Here is a 27,676-nt window from a genome sequence, read left to right as displayed (position 1 = left end):
AAAGAAATTGGAAAACCAATTTGGACTTTTATGTCTGCCGGGTGGATACACAGGCTTCAGAGCTTCAAGCTCTCACACTCCTTGCCCTAACACAAAAAATTAAATCGGGGGTTTTCTTTAAACCCTAGAATATATCTCATGGTGGATTCGCATTCTCACCCCTCTTCAACGTCGATCTTCAATCTTACTCCTCCGTAAGAATAAGATTATTCTCTCTCTCCGTGTTGATTTTTTCTTTTCCTCATATTTGATCCTAATTCCTAATTAAGTTTCTCTGTTTATCTTATTTTGCTTTGGTTTCGAAACGATGGTGTAATTGCTCACGTTTTTTTAACGATGTTGTTTCTTATAGATGCATATTTGAATTGGATTTTTTTTTGGTTCTGATGAACACCGTGAATTTCTCAAGTTTGGCTGTTGTGTTGGAAATATATATCTTTTTTATTCTCGGCGCACCCTTGAAAGTTGAAATGAGTAATTTCTTAGAGTATGAAATGAAAATTTCACGATCTGGCTTTTATTGATCGTTGACTGCTAGCATTTTTCTTTTTGGTGTTGAAGAGATGGCGATCTGCTAATAAGTCCCAATTCTAGAGATGCCAATTTGGAGTTAATTTTTCCTGAGAAAGTGGTCATTATAATATATGTAATATACGTGCCGAGTTGCTTGATCAGCTGATCCCAGCTAGTTTCCATGTTAGCTTTTTTATTCGTTTTGTTTCGGCTTTCTTCGCATTGTATATGTATTTGTGCGTCTATGTTTTGTCTTTTATAATCTGATTGGGTGGACGGCTGAAAGTGGTTGCGAAGTGATAATGTGACTTTGTAAAAGTAACCATTTTGTTTTGTTGTATTTGTATTAGAATTTGATAGAAAAGCTGCCTGGTTAATGGTTATATTTGTTTTCTACTCATGTTAATTTGTTTGAATCCAAGATGAATGTTTTAAATTAATTTAACGGTGAACCATTTACTTTTCAGATTTAATTTTTCTGGCTCACATTGGATGTCAATATTGGGTATATCACAATTGTTATCCCTGGTTCATTCCTCAATGAGATCGTTATGATGTACTACTTAGTTCATTTTTATTTGGTGCTGTGCGTGTAATCACTCAACCTGCGTGGCCAAAATGTGGAATTTTGCATCAACTTGCATAGCTGGGACTGTTGGATCGAAGAAGGACCCTTCGAAGCCTGCTTCTGAATGTTCTGATGATGAGGGGTCTTCGGTGGTTGGCAGAGAGGAAGGGCTAGAATGCCCAATATGCTGGGAATCCTTCAACATTGTTGAGAATGTTCCCTATGTTTTATGGTGTGGGCATACCCTTTGTAAAAATTGCATCCTGGGACTGCAATGGGCAGTTGTGAAATTCCCCACTCTACCGATTCAGCTCCCACTCTTCATTTCCTGTCCTTGGTGTAATCTCTTGTCCTTCCGTCTGGTTTACCGTGGCAATCTCAGATTCCCTCGAAAGAACTACTTTCTCCTTTGGATGGTTGAGAGCATGAATGGTGATAGAGTTAAGACTCCTTCAACCTACACTGAAGATCAACAACCCTGGCCTATAAATGGCAATACATCTACGGCTAGTCAAGTTAGCCACTGTAATCTTAGGAGGGGACATCATATCCGACATCCTGAGACACCAAGGTCAAATGACCATGTCCATGTCAATAATTATTTAACTATGGAAAGGTTACATTCGTCTCTTAGGAAGTCATTGTTTTTCTTTGTTCATTTGACAGCCAAGTTTCCCTTGGTTGTGATATTTCTTCTTATTGTCTTATATGCCATACCAGCCAGTGCTGCCATATTGGCTCTGTACATACTCGTCACAATTCTGTTTGCGCTCCCGTCATTTCTCATATTGTACTTTGCATATCCTAGTTTGGATTGGCTTGTGAGAGAAATTGTTACTTGAGATGTCATTTGCTTCCAAGCTTTCAAGCTCTGTGAATAGAAGTTTCACCTACTGTCCTACGTGGTATCACCTCCATATTGCAGCAGTATGTGTAATTTGACGACTTTACCGATATTCGAAGTTTTCTTTGTTATTGTTACAATTATCTGAGATCATGTGGAAGTTTGATGATGCAGTTGAAAGTAATTGCTTCACGATTTAGTGAGAATTCAGATTTCAGGTAAACTCAGTAGTATGAATCAATACATTGTCCGTTAAGCTCTTGTTTTTTTGTTTTTTTTTTTGTTTGTATGAAGAGGAGGAGAAACCTTTTCATATGTTACAATAAGTTCTATGCTTGTTATGTAACTAAATTCAGTTGATTTTGTTTGAATACAATACAATATAGTATATAGTTTCGACAATAATGGATTTTAATGAGTTTGACGGCTTTTTTCCCAAGTCAGACGTATGGTTGGTTGGTCTATAAGTTGTAATTAGCTATTAAAAACAATGTTAATGATTTTGTTTGTTAAATCTTTCTCTTGAATAAGAGATGTTGGTATTGATGTTATGCACATGAATAGGGATGTATTTTCTCTGCGGGGGATTCTCCGATCAAATGGGGAATAGAGCGGAGATAGAGCAGTCCTTGGTCAGGCCCCCGACTTTGGCGAGACGGGGCAGGGGGGACTGAAACATTCATTGACCTGCTAATTACACACCTCTTTGACATCCTTACACATGAAATGGCTGTGCAGTGTTGTAGAGGGTTTTGTAAAAATAGTTTTGAAAATCTTTATTAGTAAAAGTAATTTTACAAATATTTTTGTTCATAAAATATGGTGCACTGACGTTGGTAAATTTGAATCTCTACTGGTATTAGTCTTAGAAAAAAGAATCACACAAATCATTACTAATAATAACTATTTGACTAAAAATTCACTCAAAAAATAAAAGAAAAAGTTTTGAATGAAAAGAAATGTATTTAAATTAAACCAAAAGCTCCAAATTGAACTTAGGTGTCTATATGTTCTAGAAAAAATTTATACTTGAACATCCACATCTTCTCTCTCTATTATTTGTTGCCTCTCATCAATCATCATCGACCACATAAATTCTGAAAATCCTAGAGATTTCAAGCTGAGAAAAGCCAAGTAGACCTCCACGTGTCGAAAGCATGTCCTGTAATTTACAAGCTTTTAGAGTTTAGACTCAAGAATTCCGGTGAATACTGAAAAAGGAAAAGCTTCGAGAAAATGGCAGCAGCCATTGCCTCTTCCTCAGCAAAATCCACTTTTTTTCAAAATCCCACTTTCCTGAGAGACCCAAGTGCTAATTCTTTTGGTGGGTCATTGAAGGGTTTGTGTTTACAACAAAGACCAAGAAACAAGAGTAGAGATTCCTTCGGTTTGGTTGTCGCTTCAGCAAATCCCAGCAGCAATAATAGCAGTAGTAGTAATGGAGGCAGGTTCTACTTCAACTTTACAGGCTTCCCATTCCCGCTTGGTCCTTTTCTCAATAGGACCACTTCCAGGACTGAGGTCAGCTCCCTTACCTTAACAAACATCTCTTTTATTCTTATGAAAATTCACTTAGTATTTTTGTGGATTTGCTGCTTGATTGGTTCATATGTATCATCTGAATGACTGAACTAGCCTAATACTATTTCTCTCTCAGCACTATGGGCTTGAAAAGGACAAACTATAATTCATAAACTGCTTATTTGCTTGAGTGAAACCTTGGATAAAATTTTTATTTCTGATGGCTCAAAAGTATATATTTTTCTTAAACAAATCTAGAAGTTCTGCTTTCTTACAGTCATTTTTGGATTCACTCCACATGTCTATAGGCTGTGAAAGGCAGTATATGGCTATTTGAACAAGAGCAAGCATTGGGTTTCAGTAGTGTCTCAACAAACATTAGAATGACAGTTATCAAACTCAAATCTGGTGGATTATGGATTCATGCTCCCATTGCTCCCACTGATGAATGCATTCAGGTTCTATTTCATTTTCTATTGTCGCCTCACCTTTGTCTGATTCTGCTTACATAGATTAAGAGTTTTTCTAATGAGTATTGTGTTCTCCGTTCAGCTTGTGAAAGAGCTAGGAGCTCCGGTCGAGTACATTGTTCTCCCTACATTTGCTTATGAGCACAAAATTTTTGTTGGTCCATTCTCTAGAAAGTTTCCTCGGGCTCAGGTTTGGGTGGCGCCAAGACAGTGGAGTTGGCCATTGAATTTGCCACTTGAGTTTTTTGGAATCTTTCGTTCTAAAACCTTGAAAGACGAGGACTTGTCTACTCCGTGGGCTGATGAGATTGAGCAGAAAGTTTTAAGCTCACCAGAAGTTGGTAATATGAACTGCAAACATATGTGCTTACTTTTAAACTCTTGGTTTTGAAGAATGATGAAGAATCCCTTTTTCCTATGGATTTTTCAGGTATTGGGCCATATGTTGAGGTAGCTTTCTATCATAAGCGTTCACGAACACTACTGGTAACAGATGCAGTCATTTTTGTTCCGAAGCAGCCACCCAAGTGTATTAGCAAAGAATCCTTGTTGGCATCTGCAAAGAATGGTTTGGCTGTAAAAATTCTTAGTAAAGGAAAACAAGTCCCTAATGAACCAGTAGTTGACAACAGTATGAACCGTCAAAAAGGTTGGTTCTCCATTTGAAATTCCAATGAGGAAACCGTTTGTACTAAATTTGATTATGATGCAATTGAATATGGTTACATTTTTCTATTTTTTTGTTCCAGGGTGGGAAAGGATGGTTCTTCAAATCTTATTTCTTGGTCCATCGAATTTGTTGGAACCTAATGCCAGCTTTGCTCAAATGTCACAGAAGCTGATTGTTTCGCCAATTGTAAAGACATTAGTGTTCAGCAAAGTTCCAGAGAAGGTAAAAACATACTAATTTGAGGACAATATGATACCAAAGCAAAGAACTTTTCATTTTGTTGCTTGAATTTTCTTTTCTTATAACAAACCAAGTGATGGATTTGTAGTAATGGAATCAAAATATTAGCTCTATGATCTATATAATCATATGACTAAACTGAAAAGTGAAAACGTTTGAAAATTCAGGTGAGGGATTGGATTGATAGAATCACAAGGGACTGGAACTTCAAGAGAATAATCCCTGCTCACTTTGCCGGTCCAATCAACGCTAATAGGTCTACCTTCTTGGCTGCATTCGCGTTTCTGGATGATCTGTTGGGTGAGCGCTATGTCACTCGACCAACCGTCTCTCTTCTCTTCGCATCACTCATGGGGAAAGCTGGCAGTTACTTCCCTCCTGATGACATGAAGACTTTATCATCCCTTGATCAATTTCTAGTCTCAGTGGGAGCTGTGAAGAAAACTGTTTCAGGCCGAAAAAGATGACACAAACATGAGTTGCAAAATTGCTTGTTGATACCTCTTCACCTATCAAAATCAGTAAGTCATAATCATATAATCTCAGTGTATACTTTTAGGCTACAATTGGTACCAGCTAACTTACCAACCTTATCTTCCCCACTTGGGCAAATGTATTTGATTTTGTAGAAAGTTATAGATGTAAAAGAAAGAAATATTGGCAAGTATTTTTTTGCTTGGGAATAAATATTCTTGTGTGTATATTGCTTGGATAAATATTATTTATTTAGGCCATGGCTTGGTTTTAAAACATGTCACTAAATGACTTCAAATACCATCAAAAGTGTAGTAGTTGGGATATTTTTTTTTTTCTAAACATAAATGTGTGTAGTTACTTTTTTTTTTCTCCATTACGTTTACAATAGAATGTTCCTTTAATAATTATGATTAGAAACTCTGAATAATCTAGTCACATTATTTTATTTCTTCAAAACAAAACGTCCTTATTAAATTTTATTACAATAGATGTCTTTACTACACTAGCTATATCTATATTTATAGTCTTGTACATATCTTTGTCGGTTAATTTTGGGATAAATTTTAAAGAAAAATAAAAGGAAGATCGAGCAGCAGTAGTACTAGTTATTACAGTTGACAATTGTAGCAGAGAAGAAAATTGAAGTAGAATAACAGTGAGAGGAAGGTTGAGACTTGAGATTCATATTTATCATTCATGGCCCATAAAAAGACCTACTTTTGGTTGGAGGGTCACCTTGTAACTAAGCCCTCCTACCAACTATATTTATATATATGGGCCCACCACCCTTACATGGGCCGGCTTCTTGGGTTTAAGCCCAAAGCTAAGGAAAAGTACCTTGGTGGAAGAGATTCTAGTAGCACTCTTTCGACATCTAGTTTAATTTTTTTTGGGATTATTTACGGAAAATAAAATGCAGTTTTTTTATGTTGTATTTTGTTAATTTTTTGTTATATATATGTTATTTTTTGATATTGTTTTGATGTTATTTGTATGTAGTTTTCTTATTATTTTTGTGTTGTTTCTATAAAAAATTATAAAAATATTAAAAAAATTAAAATATAATTTTTTTTTACAAAAAATAATGTGTATGTACTTATTTCATTTTTTTAGAATGGATAGTATTTAGGATTATTTATAAATTTTTAAAAAATCTTAAATAATTTACAATATTAAATAGAAGATTCAAATATTTTTATTAGACGCTTAATTATTTTATCTTATAGAAAATAGTAAACAATTGTACAAAACTTATTTTCAAATACTACTAATACATGCATGATGTATATGCATTTATTGATTATAAACATAAATACAACTTTTTTGTGTTCAACTAACATATACAAAAGTAGAATTGTACTACCCATACTAATAATAATACTACTAATCCATGCATGTGATTATTGATTATAAAGAGAGAAAGAGAATCCAAGGTGATTTTTCTATTGCATTTCTTGTCACTTACCACTAATACTTTATTTTTATTTTTTTGAATGGCCACCTGAGATTAGTAATGCCAGTTGCCCATATAACTTTGTCAATTTAATATGTTAGGGCATTTAGTTTCTGCGACCCTCATTATCAAATAAAAAACTTAAATTATTTCATTTTGAAATATACAAAATATTTATTTAAAATTTTATATATATATACAAAATATTTTTGGAAAGTTTATAGTACACTCCGGGGTGTTTCGGTAAACTCTAATCTAGTTTAATATTTATAAGAAAAAAATTAGTCTAATTTTTTATTTATATTCGTGTGTGTTTTATTTATTTAGATCCATCTAAAAAAATTTCAAAAAAATTTAATGTAATTATAATGTCGAAAATAATATTTAAATATTTAATTATACATGTGACAATCTTTTTTTATATGCAATAAATTATTTAAATTTTATTTTTGATACCATAATTATTTTAAATTTTTAAAAAAATTTAGGTGCTCTTTATAAATAACTACTTGTTACAATAATTTTGAGTTATTATTATTGGTTTATCACTTCAGTATTCATTTGACTTTTATTTTGGTCTTATCTTCGTAAAAGGTTTCCAAAAGATTATTGTACGTAAACTTACAAAAATACTAAAATTTGGGTTAATTTTTACAAAAGTACTGTCACACGGAAAAGTTTTCAAAAATACTGTGTTTTTATAAAACTAGTAAAACACAAAACAGAACAACTCAAAACAACAGTGGAATAACTAAAAACACCAGTAAAAACTTAACACGTATACTGTAATATGAAACTTATAAAAAAACACAGTAAAAAAGTAAAAAATACCGCCTGACAATATTTTTATAAAAGAAATAGTAAAAATTAGTATACTATATAAATTTTCCTTATTGTATTACTATTATCTATATTGAGCAATGAAAAATAGGGCAAAACTTGTTCACTTTTTCCCACGTGAAAAAAAAAAGTTAAAACAATTAGTAAATACACAAATAAAAACTAGGACTAAAGTAAATTCCCCACTTTTGTCAAAAAAAAAAAATTCCCCACTTCAAAAATATATATATATATATGTCTATAAGCTATATATATGATATTATATTATGGTTATGGATAAATAGATGTAGAGCATGCGTTCACGTAGTCTATCTTCATATTTATCTTCTTGTTTTTATTAATAAAGAAATGAAGGCTTGATGGTCTAAAATCTAATATATATATATAAGGAATGCAATTGCAAACCAATTAAAGGCAGGCACCAACTTTTTTGTTGCTGAATTATGGGTCATCTCATCTCATGTCATGATGGATTGGTGTATAATTAAAGAGACGTTATCTCTTAACACTTTTCCCCCACGAAGGAACCCCAAAAAAGACCTCTCTCTTCTCTTAAAGACTTTTTGTAGTGTGATTTTCATATCATGTCTTCTAATTATGTCATGACATCTTTTTTCTTGGCTTGTGAGTTTTGTAGGTCACAAATAGCCAAATTATATATTTATTTAATATATACTTATTATATGGAATGAAAATGTGTTTTTTGAAGTCCCCCAAAACAATAACATAAATATTTTTATTTTATAGGCTTAAGCTTAATCATCTTACTTTGATTACCAATTATAAATGTTCTTTGTATCTTTCTTTCAAGTACAAAATTAAACCTATATATATATATATATATATATATATAACAATAAAAAGTATTCCATTCCTTCTGTTTTAAAGAAGACTTGTGAAATGGAATTTGTCTATTAATATATTTAAATGTTCTTGGTGGTATATATCAAGTTTGTGCTTTTTTTTATTGAAAAGGAAATATTTTAAGTTTCTGTAATGCTCCAATGAAATAGGCTTATTATAAAGTCAACAGCAATAACTATAGCCGACACAAAAAAAAATGTATATAAACATTGATTAAAAAAAATCAATTTAGAACAACTAATTGGTTAAAAAAATATTGGTAATAATTAGTTATTTAAATGATCTTAAATAACTAAGTTATAAAAGTAATTTTTTTTTTACATTTATACAAAAATGCATGAAACACGAATAAATTTAATTCTGCAATTTAAATCACAACCTAAATTATAAAAGGGGAATTACTCTATATATATTATTTTTTAATTTTTTTTTTCAAATTTACGGTTCGGGTTTCTAAAGTGGTTGTAGCAACAGCGATAGTTGCAATAGGAGTTTCTGTACGATTTTTTTGTTGCAATTTAGGTTGCAGCGGTAGTTGCAATAGGGGTTTCTATGCCTAATTCCGTAAAAATGCAAAAAAAAAATATATATTTTAAAGTATAAAAATGAAAAAGCCCCTAAAAAGGAGAATTACCCCATACCATTGCTAATGTTTATCTCAACCAAAGTATTTCTATTTCATATAATTATTTTTTATACTAAATTTTAAAAACAATATGGTTTCTTTCTACATGTATATATTAAATGTAATAATGATGGAAAGGGGAAAAGAATCCCAATTATGAGTTAAATATTTTTCTTACAAAAAAAAATATTTAACTTTTGAAATTCAAATCCTAGGTCGATTAATTGCCAAGCCGAAAGAACAAAAATGTCTAGATTAGTTGTAACTTATTATTAGAAAATGGCCCATGCTTTTAAATATATTCATGGTTGTTCATAATGGCAAGTTTTCTATACAAATAAAACCCTTTTTTTATTTAGAAAAAATAAAATTTAAAAGATAACTTCAAAACTACTCTGCCAAATGCATTTTTTTAATGCATATTTTCATCATTTATTAATATTGTTGATATTATTAGACGTATTTTCTTCTTCAACTTTCATCTTCTCTCTGTTTTTTTTAATAAAGTCATTCATGAAAAAGAATAATCATGAGGACCATATATCACCTACTTTTTTTTTTCAAATACAAAAATACATGGCCTAATTTTTAAAAGAAATGGCTGACCAGTCTATTAATTATATATTAAAATTTGTAAGCAGTATATATATTTGGGTACTCATGCATTTTCACTATTGTACATTTTTTTCATTTTAAGAAAAAAATCATACCACATATATATCAAGTCAATTTTGGTGGTAAAAATATTTTACATTTATAATATATTAAAAATAATGGGGATCAAAGATTTGTTATTTAAGAAAAATAAATTGTTTTAGTTGAACCAACCAATCTCGTTTAAGTTTTTTTTCGCCAATAATTTTTCATTATTATTTAAAATTGGTAAGAAATTCCACATTTTAGTATTTAGAGATAAGGCAATCATTTGAAATTGTTCAACAAAAAAAAAGGGAAAACCTAAAATTTTAGTTGACCTTTTAATATGGCGTGAAACATCTTTTTCAATAAACCCCCTCCTAACCATTCAGATTCAAAACTATGTATAATAACAATAAATGTACCCCAAATTATTTACCAAACTTTTCTATTTCACATGTTTAAAATGTGACTATAGAAGGAAGGATTGACTGTATAGTAATAGTATAACACAAGATTTTCATTTCAAAAAATAATATTAAGTTTTTTTATAAAAAAAAAATTAAAATAATGATTAACATAAATGAAGATGATTCCTTATTTCCCTTATTAAGACAAGAAATGGTTAGTGAAATGCATATGGTCAATGTTTTCCTTGTTCAAAGAATGGAATTTTTTGAAAGAAAGAATCTTGATTATTCTATGAAGGAAGGATACACAAATTTTTAAAATTTAGAGTATGTTTATATTTTCAAAAAATTGATATTTTCCTTGGATGTCACATTTTCTCAAATATTCCAATATTGGAATTTCAATATTTTAACCCCAAAATAAAAAAAATAAAAAGACATTCCCGAAATATTACACATTCTTTTTCAAATATGTAATCTTTATCACATATCAAAATTTTAAAAATGTAATCTTTATCTTTTCAAAACAAAAAAACCAAAAGAAAAGAAGATATTTATACATGATTATACCATTTTTAGCTTACAAATCTGTACTTACTCACAATAAAAAAAATAATTAGTTCAAAAAAAATTGGATACGAATGAGGGGCCCACACGTGTTGAAAATGATATTTGTTTTGTTTTATAATAATATAAAGGATTCTTATTGTAACAAACAAAACGCCAAACTCTAGAAGAGAGAGCAAAGGAAAAGCCCTTCGGACCAGAAAAACCTCCAAAACTGTTAATGCTTGCTTGCACGATCTCTCTCTTTCTCTCTCTGAAACTCAATATTTTTCAACAAAAACAAAATAATATGTAGAAAAGAAAAAGTAGGTGTGGCCCTCTTACTCAACTCTCTCCACCGTCTTCTTCTCCATCTCATCTCCTCTCCTCGAACGTCTCTCATTCATATTACCTCTTCTTTCTTTTCTTTCCTTTATCTTCGCTTTCTGGTTAACCACGCTTATCATACAAGACTTCGTTAAAAGGAAAAAGGTACGCGCTTTCTGATAATATTTATCTCATTCATTCACAGCACAGCACACCCTCTATTAAAGTTTCACTTTTTTAGTTTTTAATCTTCACAAACTGAGTTCTGAGATGTGGGTTTTGCTCTTTATTCCCTTTTCACAAATGGGTTCGAAAGAAAGCTTCTCTTGAGCTGGTGTTTTTGCTCAACTTCTTTATATGATTTGTTGGGTTCGTCTTAGTTTTTCTTGTGACATTGTTATTGTTCGAAAGGTAGCGTAGTGACGACGCTTTGCTATCAAATGTGGTGTTAGTAATTTTTATTTTTTATTTTTCGTTTGCATTTTCGATTTTTCTGATATGGGTTTTGCATCAAGTTAAGATCTTTATAGTGTAAATCTGTTTATACTTCCTAGCTTTATTATTGTTTCAACATGAATTTGCTTACATTAAAGTTTTTCTTTTTCTTTTTCTTTTTCTGAGATGAATCTAACGAATTTCATTATTATGGGAACTTATTCTCAGTTCTCTTCTGATTATTAATTTTAATTAAATAAAGATTCTCAGTTATCTAACATCAACTTTGATTTTGTGTGTGTTTTGATCTGTCAAGGCTTAAAAATTTTAATACTAGAGATCTTTGATTACTATTGAGGTTAATGCATATATAGGTATATATCTTGAAATATCAAATTAATCGATACATTAGTTGATCTCAAAGTTTCATTTAATATAAACGTTTTTCGATTTCTTAGATTTGAGGCGATGATTTCAGTTTCCTTTTCTCTGTTTTCTTTATTGGTTTCATCTTGTTCATTATGTCTTTCTATTAAAAAATCCTTATTTTATGGCAAAAGGTGTAATTCTGTCATCATTAGTCATCAGAATTTCTTGTTATTTTTTTTTTTTGTTTATGTGATGAGGATGATTTATTTTATTCAAAAGAAATAACATTTTCACTAAATTTAAACTTCAGAAGCAGGAACACCTTTTCTTTATTTATCTTTATTATTATACATCACTACTCAGAAACTCCCTTTTTTGCAAAATTTGGCATAAGGAAAATTTACCTCCTTTGGAAACCACTATATATTTTTTTAATAATTTTTTGCCCTTTTAGTTTTCAGTCAATAATATGCTTAACTTTTTGTTTTGTAATTGTATCCCCATCAATTTTGCATTTGACTTTCCATTGTCATAGCTGCTTTGACAAGTTTCTTTTTCTATTCCTTATATCCCTCATAAGAAAAGTAAATAATAATGTTCAATTTGATTGGATGTTAAGTGTGTCTACTATTATTCTTTTTGGTCAATATCATAAGCTAGTTTTGATTGGTTTCAGGTTTTCTTGTTCTGAAAGTAAGCTTGACATAAATTGCTCCTTTGTGATGGCTGAGGAGAGCATCACCCCACCTATAGGGAAGAAAGAAAAGTTGGTTCCTCATTATCTAAGAGCTTCTACTGGTTCTTGTCATGATTTTTGTAAATTTGGGAAGAAACATGAAGCAGAGGAGTTGGCAAGGTATCCTATACCGAAAAGACTTGCTGCGAAACTTAGTGCTAGTCGACGTTCAATAGAAACTGCTGCTGATTCTTCAGCGAAAAGGAACTCTACCACAGTGAAACTCAAGAACTCTCCTGGTTCTAGAACTTTTTCGCCTAAGGATGGCAACATTTCTAACCGAAAGGCATTGACGAGATCACTTGATAGCCTGAATGTTGTCAAGACTGATGAGAGGAAGAAACCATCTTCGGTCAAACATGAAGCTGCATCTGCATTACCTTCAAAACCGCGAACACATGATACCCCGAAAACTATGAAGCAAAAGCTTTCAGCTTCTACTGAAAAGCTGGAACTGTCTTCAAAGAAATCTTCAACAACAAAAGCTAAGCCAAAAAGCTTTTCTGGTAAGAATCAAACTTCTCCAAATTTGAATTCTGTTGCAGTGAAGCCATTGTCTTCTCCAGAATCCTCAGGAAGATTAAACGGAAATGGAGAGACAAGAATTGGCAAGAGAACTGGGAGTACAGTGGCTCCAAAAAAAGGACTAGCATCACCAAAAGTTTCATTGCCCAATAAAACCTCTCCAAAAAAAAGTGTTGTAAGCTTAAACAGAAAGCAGCAAGGGAGCTTAAAGAAAAATGCTTCTCCCCTCGAAACTAATAATGAAGTCAGAATAGCTGAGCCTACAGAATCCAAGAATGGTGAAGTCCCAGAAAAAACTCTGTATGTCATCAAGATGGAGACTGAAAAGAAAACTTTAGAATCGAATCAGAATGAAACTTGTGATGCAGGAGTTGAATCATTGCCATATATTTTGTCATTGTCACCCAAGTCTTCACCCCTCCCAGAATGCCTCTCTTCGCCATCTTCTTCACCGCTCCCAGGAGGCTGTTCATCTTCGTCTCCATATTCATCACCTCATGAAGAGGAAGAAGATGAAAAACAAAAACAAGAAGGTGACAATGAAGAAAGAGAAGAAGATGAAATGGAGTCTGAGTGTACAATAAGTGAATCAGAGGATTACACTTTCTCAGAGGACAGTGAAACAGAAAGCATGGAGAATTCAGATACACTAGACTCGAACAACAAGATGCGCAGAAGTTCAGGGTTGGTTTGTGAGGAAGAAGATGATGACAAAGGTTCAAAATTGAAGTTCAGAAGGGGGAAGGTGGTGGATATGCACACTGAGAATGATGCCCCGAGGAAGCTCAAGTTCAGGAGAGGGAGAGTGTTGGAGAACCAAAATGTTACTGCAGACGCGAGGAGGAGAAGGTTTAAGAAGAGAGAAGAAGTTGATGACACGAATGCTGAAGCCGGCTCAGAAAAAGTGGTTTTGAAACATCAAGATGTGCAGGGGAAGAAAGATGCTCAAGGTTTGTTCAACAATGTCATTGAAGAAACAGCAAGCAAACTAGCTGAAACCCGAAAGAGCAAAGTTAAGGCCTTGGTTGGAGCTTTTGAAACAGTGATATCGCTTCAAGACAAAAAACCTTCAAACACAGCCAGTTAAGGTGGAACAAATCTTCTTTTAATTAACATACAAATGATCATAAAAAAAAAAAACAGTGAAGAATAAGCTTAAGCTTGTATGGGAAAGTTTTTGTATTCTACAAGCTTTTGGAACTTTGAGAAATTGTAAAGATAGATTGCTTCAGCTGACTTCATTCCTGGGTTGGTGAGATGTGTAGAATTGAATTTGAGTTGAGTTGAATATGAGTGGTGAGTGTACTTACTGATCTTTGGCACCCTTCATACACAAAACAAAAGGGTATATGCGTTTGCTTCTGAATTTGATACTTTCTATTATTATTTCATTGTTTGTGAATAAAAACAGTTAAAAGAAAAAACTCTTATATTGATTGATGTACTTAGTTCATGAAAAGAGAGAAGATAAATGCTTGCATTTGTCTTGTAATAATGTCTCTCTTTTAATACCAGTGAGAATAAACCATAACATTACAGTGGCTTTTTATTCTTTAACAATGGCTTTTTTTTCTCTTTTCTTTAACAGCACTAAAACAGTGGCATTATATTTTCATACTTTATTTTTAACTTGTTATTTCAGATTATATTTGTATTTTTTTTCTAAATAATGTTAGTCAGCTCAATGTGGGGAGTATCAAAGTTGGAATTTGTAGTCCATAGGTTATATCTTTGTAAATCAAGTGGACAAATGACCTATTAAATTAAGAGAAAAAGAAGAAGTATAATTAAGAAAAATTCTAATATTTTAATGAAAACCTATACAATAATGTAATTATATATGCAAGCAAGTGCCACTAACTTACAAATTGACCCATTTATTAACGCTAATTTTTGTTTTTGGGGAAGTCTTACCAAGAACCTTGTATCTAACAGTGATGTATTAATGACTGTATTTACTGCATTCACAATGAGCCACTTGTAAATTTCCTTTTTTTTTTGTTGGAACTGCTAAATTATTTCTTTTTTTTTTCGAAAAAAAAATATGCATAGATTTATAGTAGAGAAATATTAAAGGATTAATGTAATTTAATATGGAATTATAAAATGTCACTTCACTACATGTAGTTGACAAGGGTATATATTTCCACGCCACCCTAGTTGTGGCCAGTCACATCATAGTACTATCTTTTTATTAGATAAATAAATAAAGAGTGTAGATTCATTATATTAGATGCATACACAGACCAATGAATTTAGTATAGCGTGTTGGTTAGTGCAATTAGTAGTACTATTGGTTATTACTAATTAATTCTACTTAATATTCTGGTAAATACAGTAACTTTTTTTTTAAAAAAAAAAAAAAAAATGAGGGACACGTGTCACTTTCCTAATTAAAATACTATAAATTACTAATAATAGAATCTTTGGGCAGACGGAGAAGTCCACCTTCGACTATTATTTTATACTCCTTACTCTTCTCTTCCGGCCATTTTTAAAACAAAAACAGTAAAAGAAACGCCAATGCCCTTACCTTGTCACCACCAATCACGTTACTGCCACGTCATACATACTGGTCCCCACACTCCACTTGTAGACACGTGGCGCATTTTCACTCGTTATTTATCTACTCGTAAGGTGACTTTGATCTTCCCACCAATTTTTATTATTTACTTTTTTTTTTCTTTTAATTCTTTGTATTATGGTTAGGTATGGAGCTCAACTCTGAATCCTCAAGCCAAGCCATCGTTTTCCTCTGTCCTCTCTGACCTTCATTTTCTCTCTCTCTTTTTCTCTGCAAGTTCGTACTTTTATTTTCTTCTGTGGACCATATTGCCCCTGAGCTATACGAAATATTACCTATGTTCTGTGTATAGTTTACAAGCTTTTCTTTTTATTTTTTTATTATTGTGGGCGTTTTTGTTTCTTTTTTCATATAATTGAGTGTGTGGTTCTGGTGTTTTTTTGCCAAAACCCTAGGCTGTACGGGGGCTAGTTTTGCAGAGTTGTGATTATGCGGAAGGAGTAAGAGAGGTTCGTGATCTGAGGTAAGAGAATTTTGGGGGTCTCTCCGTTGAGATAATCAGGGTCGTCTCTGCTTTCACTGTCTTTGGCGAGTGTTTCGTTGGTTTTGAATTAGGCTAGGGCTTCCACTATTGAATTATTGTAAAATTAAGGTGAAGATTTTATTAGATAGCTGCTTGATGTTTAAGGGGGTGTTTTTTCTTTTTTTTTTTTTTGTTTTCCAGAACCCTGTGTTTTGACTTAAAAGGGTTTATGGATCTGAGATTTTAGATTTGAAGTAGAAGCTGATATACACTTTTTAATGGGAATGGCTTTGGTTTATAGTAAACTGTATGCTTTGGGATGTCAATTGTTCCAGTTTAGTATTGTTATGAAAGAGGGTTTTATTTTATTATTAATTAATATTATTATGATTTATATATAATGTGTTCTCTTACAATTACAGCAGTACTAGTTCAGTGCTCTTATTATAGTCCTACTTGATTGAGCTATGAAATTTGTGCATAGTATATAATGATGGCACTATCAAATTGGCCTTGGAATTGCATAATTATTTTGTTTTACTAAGTCTATCATAGATCAATATCTGTATTTGGTTTGTTTGTACAATACTTCATTTCTTTTCCAGTTTTATTTTCTCATGCTTGGAAGATATCTGTTGTTTTATGCCTCCATATCTATCCAGGTAGAGACCATGATTCTGAACAAGCAGTATCGTTGCATACACTCAGCAAGCTGCCAATGCACAAAAGGGCATCTGAGTGAAGAAGCGATCTACATAGTATTTGATAGGTTGAATTGGAATCCTAAGTTGATTGCTACTCTTTCCTGTGTTTGTAAATGGTTTGATGATCTTGCTAAGCGGGTATTATGGAAGCAATTTTGCCACACAAGGGCGCCAAAGATGATGAATGATCTGCAATCTGGTGGGAGTCACAATGTAGATGGAAACTGGAGGGCACTAGGGAAATTACTTATTTACTGTTCAGGGTGTCAAAGAGGTGGTCTATTTAACAACATTCAAATTCCTGGTCACTTTGTTCACAAGACCCGATTTTCCAGGACATCAGGGAAGAGCTTTCTCTTGCCACAGTGTAGAACAGATGAATTGTATGTTTCTGACCCTTGTGAACATCTTAACCAAGGGGACGATGGGGATGTCGGTTTTTTCCGTGGAGTTTTCAAGGCGTTTGCAATGTCAAAGGTTCGGAAGGTGCTGATTAAGAGGATGGCTGAGTTTCATCCAACTGAGGTGTGCCCTTATTGTAAGGCAAAGATGTGGAACATGCTGCAAGCTAAAATGATTCCACAGAGTGCTAGTGTTAGGTTGGGTGCTTATGAAGATTGTATCGAGTATTATGTTTGCCTCAACGGGCACATGCTTGGCATATGCACTCTTTTGCCTTTGTCTGATTCAGAAGAAACATCTGAGGTGGAGTGAGGGAGAGGATGTAAAGCAGGTATGATATGCTCTTCAACAAAATGTTTCTGTTATCATTTCCCAGATACAAGTGTTTGACTTTGTATGCATAGATGTTACAGTGATTCGAGTGAAGCTTTTCTTATAGATTACAAGTGTTTGACTTTGTAATCTAAAGGAAGATTACATATCTGTCAGTAAGTGACTGCCCCAAAGTCACACACCCCTTTAACATAGCTTTCTCACCTTCAAGTGAAGATTTATGAGAACTTGTTAAGTAATGTTTTAAATTTCTTCTGCAGATTTATCCATTTGGTCCCCAAGTTGGATAGTCAGATGTGCCGTTGCAATTGTTAACTTATGTCCTGCGGATGTTGAAATTTAACCATTAAAATTTGATCCGAAACTTCAAGCTCGCAGTCGTGACATGTCCATATTTTCAGTTGGGGTTGAAGCTGTTGCTGACGATTATGTTTGGGTTATTCTTTGCACGGGAAAAAAGTTGTATCCAAGAATTATATATGATCTCGTATACATTATGTATGGCATGTGTGTGTCAAATTGATTTGTGCAATAATATATATCTGCACTTGTTTGTGACAGTTGCATTAAATATCTACTCAATACATAAAAGTCAATTTGAATTGCCGGAAACAAAGTAGATTTCATCTCTGTAATATATTTTATATTGATTTGTCTTTTAAGTTTTAACCAAACCAACATCACAATCTTTAAAACTAGGAATTAATAAGGCTCAAAATCACAAAATTGACCAAGATGGGAATACTACTACTCTTATAGGGAAAGAAACATGCATTAGAGTTCAGGTAAATTCTGCTTTGATTCAAGTTCCTCATCTTCAAAATCCAACCCTGTAATGCTCATCCGCCCAATGTTTACTGCAAGTCATTAAGAAAGAACTCAGTGGAAGAACAATGAGAACAACTTTCACAGAGGGAGAGAACAAAACGTACCAACAGCATCAAGACCGGCTAATTTAGGCATGAAGTTTCTGATATGGTCTTCTGCTGCTTTCTCAGCTTTCAGTGTCTCACAGTTGAAAGAAACTACTATCTTGTTCTTCCCATGTTTCTCTTCAACCATACCAACAACATCTTTCTCCCAACTGCTCACAAATGGGTGTGTAAATACATGTCATGAACTCCTTATCATAGCTTTCTATGGAAAATATAAAAGGTGGCTGGCTTTACTTACCCATGAGCATGATCTATGCTACTTAACCGAGCAGCATCATGACCTCTACACTCCACAAAAGCATCTCCTTCTTTCTTTCTCTGTTAAAAGATTGGAAATTAATTAAGCAAGGATTTTGAATTGCTTACTATTTTGGAGGGAAAGCAAAAAGAATGAAGAGAAAAAGTTCCTACTTTGTAATCTATGATTGTGAGCTTGATCAGACGGTAATCCTCACCCCTGCTACACTCTCTCTCGCATTCCAGTTCTAACAAATCAAAACCAAGTATTTGAGTTATTATAGTATACAGAAAACAATCACTGATAGCTTGATACTACCCTAAACACAACTTTGAGTCTAAAAATGTGAAATTTAAACAAAACCCAGTTGCAAAAATGACAGTTTTTTATATTTAGAGAAATTATAAATTAACACAGGAACTGTATGTGTATAATAATAACAAAAAAGAGAGAGTACCAGTTCCATGGAGGCCATAGCAAATATTGTGGGGAAGTTGGATGAAGTGGCCAGATATGGACCCACATGGCAACAATGCTATTGAAGCTACTCCCTCCTTGACCTCATTCTCCTTCACCTTCCCTCTGTCCGAATCTCCTTTTGCAATTTATTCAAGAAAAAATAGGTAAAGAGAAGGGATAAATAAAAACATACAAGATAGAGGAGAAAAAAAAAAAACAATAGCTTTACCTTACCCATAATTGGTTTCGTTGATGATGATTAAGATTAACCAAAATTGAAATTTGAGAAGGAAGATAGCAACAGGGACACCAGTAAAGTAATAAAGAACAAGGAAACCGCCCTTGTTTCAAAGAGAACCCTCGTCATTACGGCGTCGTCTGTTTTTTGTTTGCGTGGCATAGGAAATGGCCAAAACGACAAGACAAGTTCATTAACGCTTATTGTTCTTACCGTCGTTCATGAGAAAACGACATGAATTTTATGAAAACGACACCATACTTATACATCTGTCGTAAAAAGAGGATCAGTTCTTTCTAGAATACGAGATTAGTAATATAGAACAATTTCATGACATTCTTTTTTTATATATATAAAATATGAATAGTGAATATTTACTTAAAAGGGTCAAAGCTTCTAGTCGATGAATGCCATTTACTTAGGGTCAAACTTTTTAGTCGATGTCGTTTAAGTATAATACTGAGTTGGTATTTTAAGAAGCTTTCGAAACTTAAAAACTCCGTTGATGAAAAAGCTCTAAATAATGTTGGGAAACATGGTAAGTTTAAAGCTAAATCTTTCTACTTATTCTTTGTTCAAGCTGGAAAAATTGATTATGGTGCAAACGTTTGGCATAAGTTGATTGTTCACAAGCATAGATTTATCTGTTGGTAAGCAATGAACAGTCAACTACTGACTAGAGATCACATCAGTAAAATTCTTCATATTCCCACTAAGCGAATCAGTCTCGATAAAATGCACCTAAAATGAACATCATCTAACCATTGCAAACTCAGGCTCAAAATATAACTAAAGCTTCCATCTTCTCGCATTTAAAAGTTCTTGGAATCAGTTTAGAAAGAGCAACAACAATGCTACCTAAACTGTTCATTACAATTGCACCAATTCCAGCAGCTCCTTTCAATAAAGCAGCATTTTTGTTCAAGCCCACCTGATTGTGGTCGGATTGATGGTGAAGAAGTAGCAAAATCAAGAAAAATTCTAGCTAGTTTTGCAACTTTATTGTGAACCTCAGCATTCCTCTCAGACTAGATCTATAAAACAGTAAAGAAAACTTCAAATCTTGCTTTGAGAGGATTTCAGATACATCAATCAAATAATTCTTGCAGCTCATTTGTGATATATTGCCATAGCAGCAAGCGCAAGCCTCCATACTCTTTTTGCCCCATTACACCAGAGAAAAGCATGAGTTGTGGTTTCAGAATGGTATTGACATATATTTTAAATGAAGTCAACGATGAATTAAAGTAAGAATCAATCACTGATTTGAATTATATATTTATTTATTTTTATTGACAATAATAAAGACATCTTAGCTCAACGAATTTCTATTGAAGCATTGTTATACGTTCCAAAATTTAGGTTAAAAGCTATTTTATTGTGAAGATGTGAAATTCAAAGACAATCATACGGTTCCTGACAAAGCCTCTTGGCCTTCTGAAGCTTGAGGCTCAGTTTCAGGCTCTTGCCTCTGGAAGACTAGCTTGTGCTGGGGGAGCTGGCCATTGGTGAAGGCCGTCACTTCTGTGTCGATAGCCACGCTGTCTTCTTCCTTAAAATCTCCTCTCAGTATGCCTTTGGCAAGTTCATTCTCAACATACTGCTGGATCACTCGCTTCACCGGCCTGGCACCATAGTTAGGATCATAGCCAAGGCTACCGAGAAGCTCGATAGCTGCATCGCTTACTGTGATCTTCATTTTGCGATCTGCAATCCTCTTTTGCACTCGTGCCAACTGCAATAACAACCGTAGTGAATCTTAGTTAGCAGAGGGTTCAAGAATTTCCACAGCATAAGATAAAAATATAGCAAGTAAATTTCTGGTCTATGAGGAGAAGATTTACCTGTAAGCGCACAATGCTGTTGATCTGTTCGCGGTCCAGGGGTTGGAATACTATGTACTCATCCACACGGTTCATAAACTCAGGGCGAAAGACTGATCTCGCAGCTTCCATTACGCGTTGCTTTATGGTTTCATAGGCCAACTCCTTTGGTGAGGTCTCATCATCTGTGTTGAGAATGTACTGTGAACCAACATTGGATGTCATGATGATGACAGTGTTTGTGAAACTCACGGTGCGACCCTGCGAGTCAGTTACTCTGCCATCATCTAATATTTGAAGGAAGACATTGAAGACATCAGAATGTGCCTTCTCAATCTCATCAAACAAAATAACTGCGTAAGGCCTCCGGCGAACAGTCTCTGTCAGCTGTCCTCCTTCCTCGTACCCTACATAACCAGGTGGCGCACCAATCAATCTTGACACAGCATGTTTTTCCATGTATTCACTCATGTCAATTCTCACAAGTGCTTCTTCTGTATTGAACATGTAAGAAGCAAGGGCCTTAGCTAGCTCTGTCTTCCCAACACCAGTTGGCCCCATAAACATGAAACTAGCAATTGGCCTGTGAGGATCTGATAGACCTGCTCGTGATCGTTGGATGGCCTCAGCAACGGCAGTTACTGCAGGGTTCTGACCAACCACACGTTTATGCAGCTCTTCCTCCAAGTGAAGCAGCTTTTCCCTCTCAGACTGTTGAAGCTTGGAAACAGGAATACCGGTCCATTTACTGACTATTTCAGCAATATCATTTCCAGTAACTTCCTCTCTGAGCATAGACTTCCCTGATTTCATATACTCATCCAACTCTTTTTCTGCAGCTGCAAGTTGGCGCTGCAGTGAGTTCAGACTCCCATACTTCAGTTCAGCTGCACGGTTAAGATCATACTCCCGTTCGGCCTGCTGGATTTCAAGGTTTACCCTGTCGATCTGCACAAGAGAAAATGGATGGTTAATTCAAACTCCAAAACTTTGTATCTTCCAATTTGAATAGAAAAAACATAATCACTCTGTACTAATATTAATAATGAAATGTAACCAATGGAACAAACTTAAGATTCATGACAGTAAGAACATTTAAATACCTCTTCTTTGATTGACTGAAGCCCGGTCATCACAGACTTTTCATGCTCCCATTGCTGAGTCAACTGAGCTTGTTTCTCTTTCAAGAGAGACAACTCAGCATCAAGGCGACTCAACCTGTCTTTAGAAGCTTTATCTGTATCGTTCGTAAGAGATAACCGTTCCATCTCAAGTTTCAGCACTGAACGATTGATCTCATCAAGAGCAGTGGGTTTCGAAGTAATCTCCATTTTCAGTTTAGCAGCCGCTTCATCAACTAAGTCAATAGCTGCAAGCACAAATGTATATTAGCATTCCTTGCCATGTAGATGTGAGGCAATAAATCTTTTTGTAAAATTAATTCCCGCCTAACCCAACCAAGAAACTATAACAATTGCTATGTAAGTACCCATCAGGGACTTGAACCTCAAACCATATGGGAGCAAACCCCATGCTTGATGTTTGAGCTATCACTATTGGTGAAGCTATAAATCTCAAACAACTACCAAAAAATCATATAAATTTAAGTAGCTGAAAGAACAAATAAATTTTAAGTGTCTTCTGCTTAAAGTTCTAAAATGAGCAAATTTGCCATGTCCCCAAACACCTCATTTTGTTGGTACTCTTGAACTTAATCTTCTTGAGTTGGATCAATTCTAGTAAAGGTAACAAAAATAATAATTGACTGCTCTAGTGGACTGTGTTACCTTTGTCAGGTAAAAATCTCCCACTGATATAGCGATCTGATAGAATAGCAGCTTCAACAAGGGCACCATCAGATATTCGGACTCCATGATGCAACTCATATCTCTCACGTAATCCCCTGAGGATTGATATTGTATCTTCAACTGTAGGTTGATCTACATAAACTTGCTGGAAACGACGCTCCAATGCAGGATCCTTCTCAATGTACTTCCGATATTCATCTAGTGTTGTTGCACCAATGCACCGCAATTCCCCTCGTCCAAGCATAGGCTTCAAGAGATTGCCCGCATCCATTGCACCATTTGTGGCACCTGAAACAGAAAATGACAGCTTAACACCAAACATATAACTAGAGTTGCTTTCGATTTGGTGAAATAAATTAAATATATTAACGAAATGGAATAAGAAATGAAAAGGGAATAATATTTGGAATTTCAGGAAAAAATTTGGAATCGATATTGAAATGAAAATTGTGTTATTTGGTTTGATGTAAGAATAAAATAAAACAAGTGTTGTATTGACAAAAACAATATCTCCTTTCACAGACCTTGCACTTTAATTTGAGAACGTAAAACAAAAAGGTTAGAAAGTAAGTGTATTTAATTTTTAGTTACTTTAGGAATGGAGAAAGATGTCTAATGGTGGAGGATTGGAAACTTATTTCTACTGAATAATGGAATCGTATTCTATTAGAATTATTATCATTTCATTCATTTGACAAACTAAACAATGGAATGGTCCCAGTACACAAATTATTCTTTAAAATTGTAATTCATTTCATCAAAATAAGAGAGACAAGGCAAATCATACCTGCACCAACAACTGTGTGGATCTCATCAATAAAAAGAACAATCTGGCCCTCTGAATCTGTTACTTCCTTGAGAACCGCCTTTAGCCTATCTTCAAATTCACCCCTGTATTTTGCTCCAGCAATTAGTGCACCCATGTCAAGGGATATAAGCTGCAAAGAGAAAGCAGAGTTGGATCAACACCAAAAATTCAATTAAAATTGTATGACCACAACATGGCAATGAACCTAACAAGGGCAACCATAAACAAACGTAAATAGTAAAGGACAGACATTCTTTAGCTAGTATAGCACACACCTTACGGTTCATTAAAGCTTGTGGCACATCACCTTGCACAATTCTTTGAGCTAGCCTGTAGAAAAGATATAGTCAGAATCAAAGTAAAAATTGGAGAAACCAAACCAAACTTAGCAAAACAAAGTTTGAAGTCCCAAACAATCATTAGATAATTCAACTACACCTTCAGAATAAAATGGAGTAACTTACCCTTCAGAAATAGCTGTTTTACCAACACCTGGCTCACCAATGAGAACAGGATTGTTCTTTGTTCTTCTAGAGAGAATCTGAATGCACCTGCGTATTTCGTCATCTCTTCCTATTACAGGATCAAGTTTTCCTGCTTTAGCCATGGCCGTCAAGTCTTTTCCATACTTTTCCAATGCTTCATACTTCCCTTCAGGATCTGCAAAAAATATAAAATTATTAAAAATAAAAAAGAAAAGCTCATTCCTTACAACTAGGAAACAAATAACACAACCTAACAACGTACACACAAATAAATGAATAGAATAAAGTCAGGAAGTGTTTATGCAATGCTCAGTCACAAGAGTTAAACATTGAGAATTATACATTAAGAAGCATCTAGTAAGCCAGGTAAGATGGTTATGCAGCTGCATTAGATTGCCATAAAAGTAGTGAAAGATCAAATTACTACCTTGGTCGATTACTGTTTGGCGACCCCTTATGGACTCAATTGCAGTTTTCAAACTTTGAGTAGACACCTGAAAATCTTTCAGCAATTGCTTCCCAAACCGTTGGTCTTGAATAAAACCAAGAACCAAATGCTCCACAGACACAAATGAGTCACCATACTCTTTCTTGTAATCTCTGGCACGTTGAATTAAGGCCTCCAAATCACGACCTAACATTGAACCCGCAGACTCACCCAGAACCTAAATGGATTGTACACATAACACAAACAAACAAAGCTTTAACTAATCATGTTCTTACTTCAATTTAGAGTGATTGAAAAATGTAAGTATCAACACAAATATGAATGGTTATCAATAAACCTGAAAGGATTAACTCAAAACTAACTAATCAGGTTCTTACATCAATTTAGAGTGATTGAAAAATGTAAGTATCAACACAAATATGAATGGTTATAAATAAACCTGAAAGGATTAACTCAAAACTAACTAATCAGGTTCTTACATCAATTTCGAGTGATTGAAAAATGTAAGTATCAACACAAATATGAATGGCTATAAATAAATCTGAAAGGATTAACTCAAAACGCATTAATGGCTACCTTGGGCTGGCGTTGGATGAATTTATCAGTGGTCTCAAGAAGACGAGTATTGTCGACCCCAACTTTTGAGAAAATCCTACGGGCAAGACCATTCTTCTGCTCCAAAAGGGCCTTCATTAGATGTTCGGTCTCCACTATCTGATGCTTGTTCTCTTTCGCCACTTCTGGACAAGAAACAATGGCTTGCCAAGCCATTTCAGTGAACTCTTGTTGTGTAATCTGCTGCCATTGTTCTCAAACCAAAAACAAATTCAGTAAAATTGAAAACCCAAAATAACTTATGAAGAAGAAGAAAATGGTATATAAAGCAATACACATAACGTACATACCCTTCCAGTTCCAGTCGAAGCATCACAACGAACAACAAGCCGCCTCGAACTCCGACCAAATCTTTGAAACCCATTCGAGAAAGCACCATTTCGCTTCAATTGCAGCGACTTTAAGGCCCGAAACGAATTGGGTTTCGGAGGAAAGATCAAAGAAAGCTGCGGCCGAGCAAAGAAAGCAGTTTTACTACAACGGTTGGAAGAGAGATGAAAACTGACTCCAGAAGCAAAGGAAGTGGTGGAAGCCATTTTTACAGCTCTCTACTCCTCCGTCCACTCCACTCAAAATTTTTCCAGTTGCAATTATATATATGTAGAAAGTGTGATTATTTACAGTTGCCTAGAATTTTGGAAAAAAGAGGAAAATAGTAATAATCAAGTACAGGAAGAGACTTGTTTAGCTTTGCGTGAGAATTTAGAAAACTCACAGTAAAACTTTGTTTGAGTATTGTTTTTGTTTAGTGTTCTTTGTTGGTGATTTGGTTTTGAAAATGAAGCCCAACAATTACACCATAAAAATACAGAGGTTTGTGTTGTGAATAGAGAGAAAAGAAACAAAAGAAAGAAGAGTGGAGAGTGTTCGTGAAACGTCGGGAGTCTGGTGGTTTGGGTTGGGCTGGGCTCACCTCAGCTCTCATCCCTTGGTTGGTTCTCATCAGTTTCTTTATGTTCGTACACGTGTCCTAGATTTACACGATAATATCTCTAACCGATGATTTTAAATTAAATTATATGATTAGAATATATAATAAAAATAACGGTAATTCATATTTTTTATTAGGTTAATTTTACAAATGCACAACAAAAAAACAATAAAAATACGGTTTCACGGAATTTTAAACATTTTTACGATTTTTTTTGATTTTATTTACATAAAATACGGTCTTTTTATGTTGAAATTTTGTTCATTTGTTGTTAATTTTTTGTTATATGTATGTTATTTTTTGTTGTTATTTTCATGTTACTTTTATGTTGTTTTCTTGTTGATTTTATGTTGTTTTCGTGTTATTTTTTGAAAAACCGTAAAAATGTAAAAAAAACATTCTTTGAACGTAAAAATGTAAATATTTTACAAAAAATGGTGCCTTATCTAATTATTCATTTTTTATTTGTCCCTTAGTCTTATGTTTAACTAAACTATTTATTATTTTAAAATTGTCACATGTCGAAATATTATTAGTCCAAATTATTATTTTAATTTTAAAAAATAAAAATAAATAAATAAATTATTTAAAAATAATTTTTTTTTCTTTTTCTTTCTTTTCTTCTTCGTCTTTTTCTTCTTCTCACTCCCAAAATAACCTAAAACTAATAACCCTAACCCTAATTCCATCTCCTTCATCCTCTCTCTCCCGATTTCACTCTATCCATTTTTTTTCTCCCAAGCTTGAAGACGAGTCCCAAACATGCCATGTCTGGCCCACTCAACCATGGGATTCTCTCCGGGCCAATGGAAAAAGATGATTCTGATAAGTTTAAGAGAAGCTTCTCCCAAGGGGGTTTCGCTTTTCGACCCAAATCAAGGAAAGGGAAGCTGATTTGGGTCCTCCGTCGAGCAATTTCAAAGACGATTTATCGTGGTCATAACTCGATCGTGGCTCCGATCAAAGGGGTCATCTTAATCAAAGATCCGAACTGGATTCTCAACCCGAAGAAGCACAATGAGAACTTGACGGGGAGTAACATCAATTTGAGCAGCGAAGGTAGTTTGGAGGACGATGATTCATCCGAATCTCAGAATCTTCATTGGGCACATGGAAAAGCAGGGGAAGATCGAGTACACGTTGTCGTTTCGGAGGAGCACGACTGAGTTTTTGTTGGGATTTATGATGGGTTCAACAGCCCTAATGCTCATGATTACCTTCTTTCGAATTTGTACTCGGTTGTACACAAAGAGTTAAAGGGTTTGTTGTGGAACGAAGATAAGAAGAAGACAATGGTGGTGCTGGTTGGTTGTTTATGGCAGTGAGAAGAAGA

At 34.0% G+C, this 27,676-nt stretch overlaps 5 protein-coding genes across 23 annotated transcripts; 3 read left to right on the top strand and 2 right to left on the bottom strand.

Annotated features, from left to right (window-relative positions):
* On the top strand, positions 1 to 2,327 carry LOC115699348 (uncharacterized). Its single transcript, XM_030626702.2, has 2 exons — positions 1 to 194; positions 981 to 2,327. Exon 2 carries the CDS (start codon positions 1,132 to 1,134, stop codon positions 1,921 to 1,923), a length of 792 nt encoding a protein of 263 aa, XP_030482562.1. The 5' UTR covers positions 1 to 194; positions 981 to 1,131; the 3' UTR covers positions 1,924 to 2,327.
* Positions 2,328 to 2,854: 527 nt separating this feature from the next.
* Positions 2,855 to 5,527, top strand: LOC115699345 (uncharacterized). Its single transcript, XM_030626701.2, has 6 exons — positions 2,855 to 3,446; positions 3,755 to 3,904; positions 3,999 to 4,257; positions 4,347 to 4,565; positions 4,666 to 4,808; positions 4,994 to 5,527. The coding sequence occupies exons 1-6, from the start codon at positions 3,162 to 3,164 to the stop codon at positions 5,291 to 5,293; spliced, it is 1,356 nt and encodes a 451-aa protein (XP_030482561.2). The 5' UTR covers positions 2,855 to 3,161; the 3' UTR covers positions 5,294 to 5,527.
* Positions 5,528 to 10,842: 5,315 nt separating this feature from the next.
* On the top strand, positions 10,843 to 18,171 carry LOC115699336 (EID1-like F-box protein 2). Of its 17 annotated transcripts, none has more exons than XM_061102034.1 (7): positions 10,843 to 11,169; positions 12,485 to 15,706; positions 15,779 to 15,869; positions 16,049 to 16,116; positions 16,779 to 17,553; positions 17,627 to 17,710; positions 17,816 to 18,171. In XM_061102034.1, the coding sequence occupies exon 2, from the start codon at positions 12,531 to 12,533 to the stop codon at positions 14,154 to 14,156; it is 1,626 nt and encodes a 541-aa protein (XP_060958017.1). In that variant the 5' UTR covers positions 10,843 to 11,169; positions 12,485 to 12,530; the 3' UTR covers positions 14,157 to 15,706; positions 15,779 to 15,869; positions 16,049 to 16,116; positions 16,779 to 17,553; positions 17,627 to 17,710; positions 17,816 to 18,171. The 17 variants fall into 17 exon arrangements, with proteins under 17 accessions (XP_060958017.1, XP_060958016.1, XP_060958022.1 ...); XM_061102033.1 differs by having other exon boundaries at positions 15,779 to 15,939; XM_061102039.1 differs by having other exon boundaries at positions 15,779 to 15,939; positions 16,049 to 16,245.
* On the bottom strand, positions 18,161 to 19,568 carry LOC115699338 (uncharacterized). 2 transcript variants are annotated; one of them, XM_061102043.1, is made up of 6 exons: positions 19,422 to 19,568; positions 19,186 to 19,323; positions 18,902 to 18,975; positions 18,729 to 18,808; positions 18,488 to 18,639; positions 18,161 to 18,412 (listed from the first exon to the last, which is right to left on the bottom strand). In XM_061102043.1, exons 1-6 carry the CDS (start codon positions 19,423 to 19,425, stop codon positions 18,330 to 18,332), a joined length of 531 nt encoding a protein of 176 aa, XP_060958026.1. In that variant the 5' UTR covers positions 19,426 to 19,568; the 3' UTR covers positions 18,161 to 18,329. The 2 variants fall into 2 exon arrangements, with proteins under 2 accessions (XP_060958026.1, XP_030482550.2); XM_030626690.2 differs by having other exon boundaries at positions 19,186 to 19,326; positions 19,422 to 19,544.
* A 1,119-nt stretch (positions 19,569 to 20,687) lies between these two features.
* On the bottom strand, positions 20,688 to 26,368 carry LOC115699335 (chaperone protein ClpB3, chloroplastic). 2 transcript variants are annotated; one of them, XM_030626685.2, is made up of 10 exons: positions 25,703 to 26,368; positions 25,374 to 25,595; positions 24,777 to 25,014; positions 24,329 to 24,524; positions 24,140 to 24,194; positions 23,844 to 23,994; positions 23,036 to 23,344; positions 22,352 to 22,617; positions 21,270 to 22,196; positions 20,688 to 21,160 (listed from the first exon to the last, which is right to left on the bottom strand). In XM_030626685.2, exons 1-10 carry the CDS (start codon positions 25,946 to 25,948, stop codon positions 20,831 to 20,833), a joined length of 2,940 nt encoding a protein of 979 aa, XP_030482545.2. In that variant the 5' UTR covers positions 25,949 to 26,368; the 3' UTR covers positions 20,688 to 20,830. The 2 variants fall into 2 exon arrangements, with proteins under 2 accessions (XP_030482545.2, XP_030482546.2); XM_030626686.2 differs by having other exon boundaries at positions 25,374 to 25,592.
* Positions 26,369 to 27,676: the final 1,308 nt, after the last annotated feature.

Source organism: Cannabis sativa, chromosome 8 (genome assembly GCF_029168945.1).
Source record: "Cannabis sativa cultivar Pink pepper isolate KNU-18-1 chromosome 8, ASM2916894v1, whole genome shotgun sequence".
NCBI lineage: Eukaryota > Viridiplantae > Streptophyta > Magnoliopsida > Rosales > Cannabaceae > Cannabis > Cannabis sativa.
Note: the sequence above shows the minus strand (reverse complement) of the source record. Positions and strands in the feature narration are given on the sequence as shown.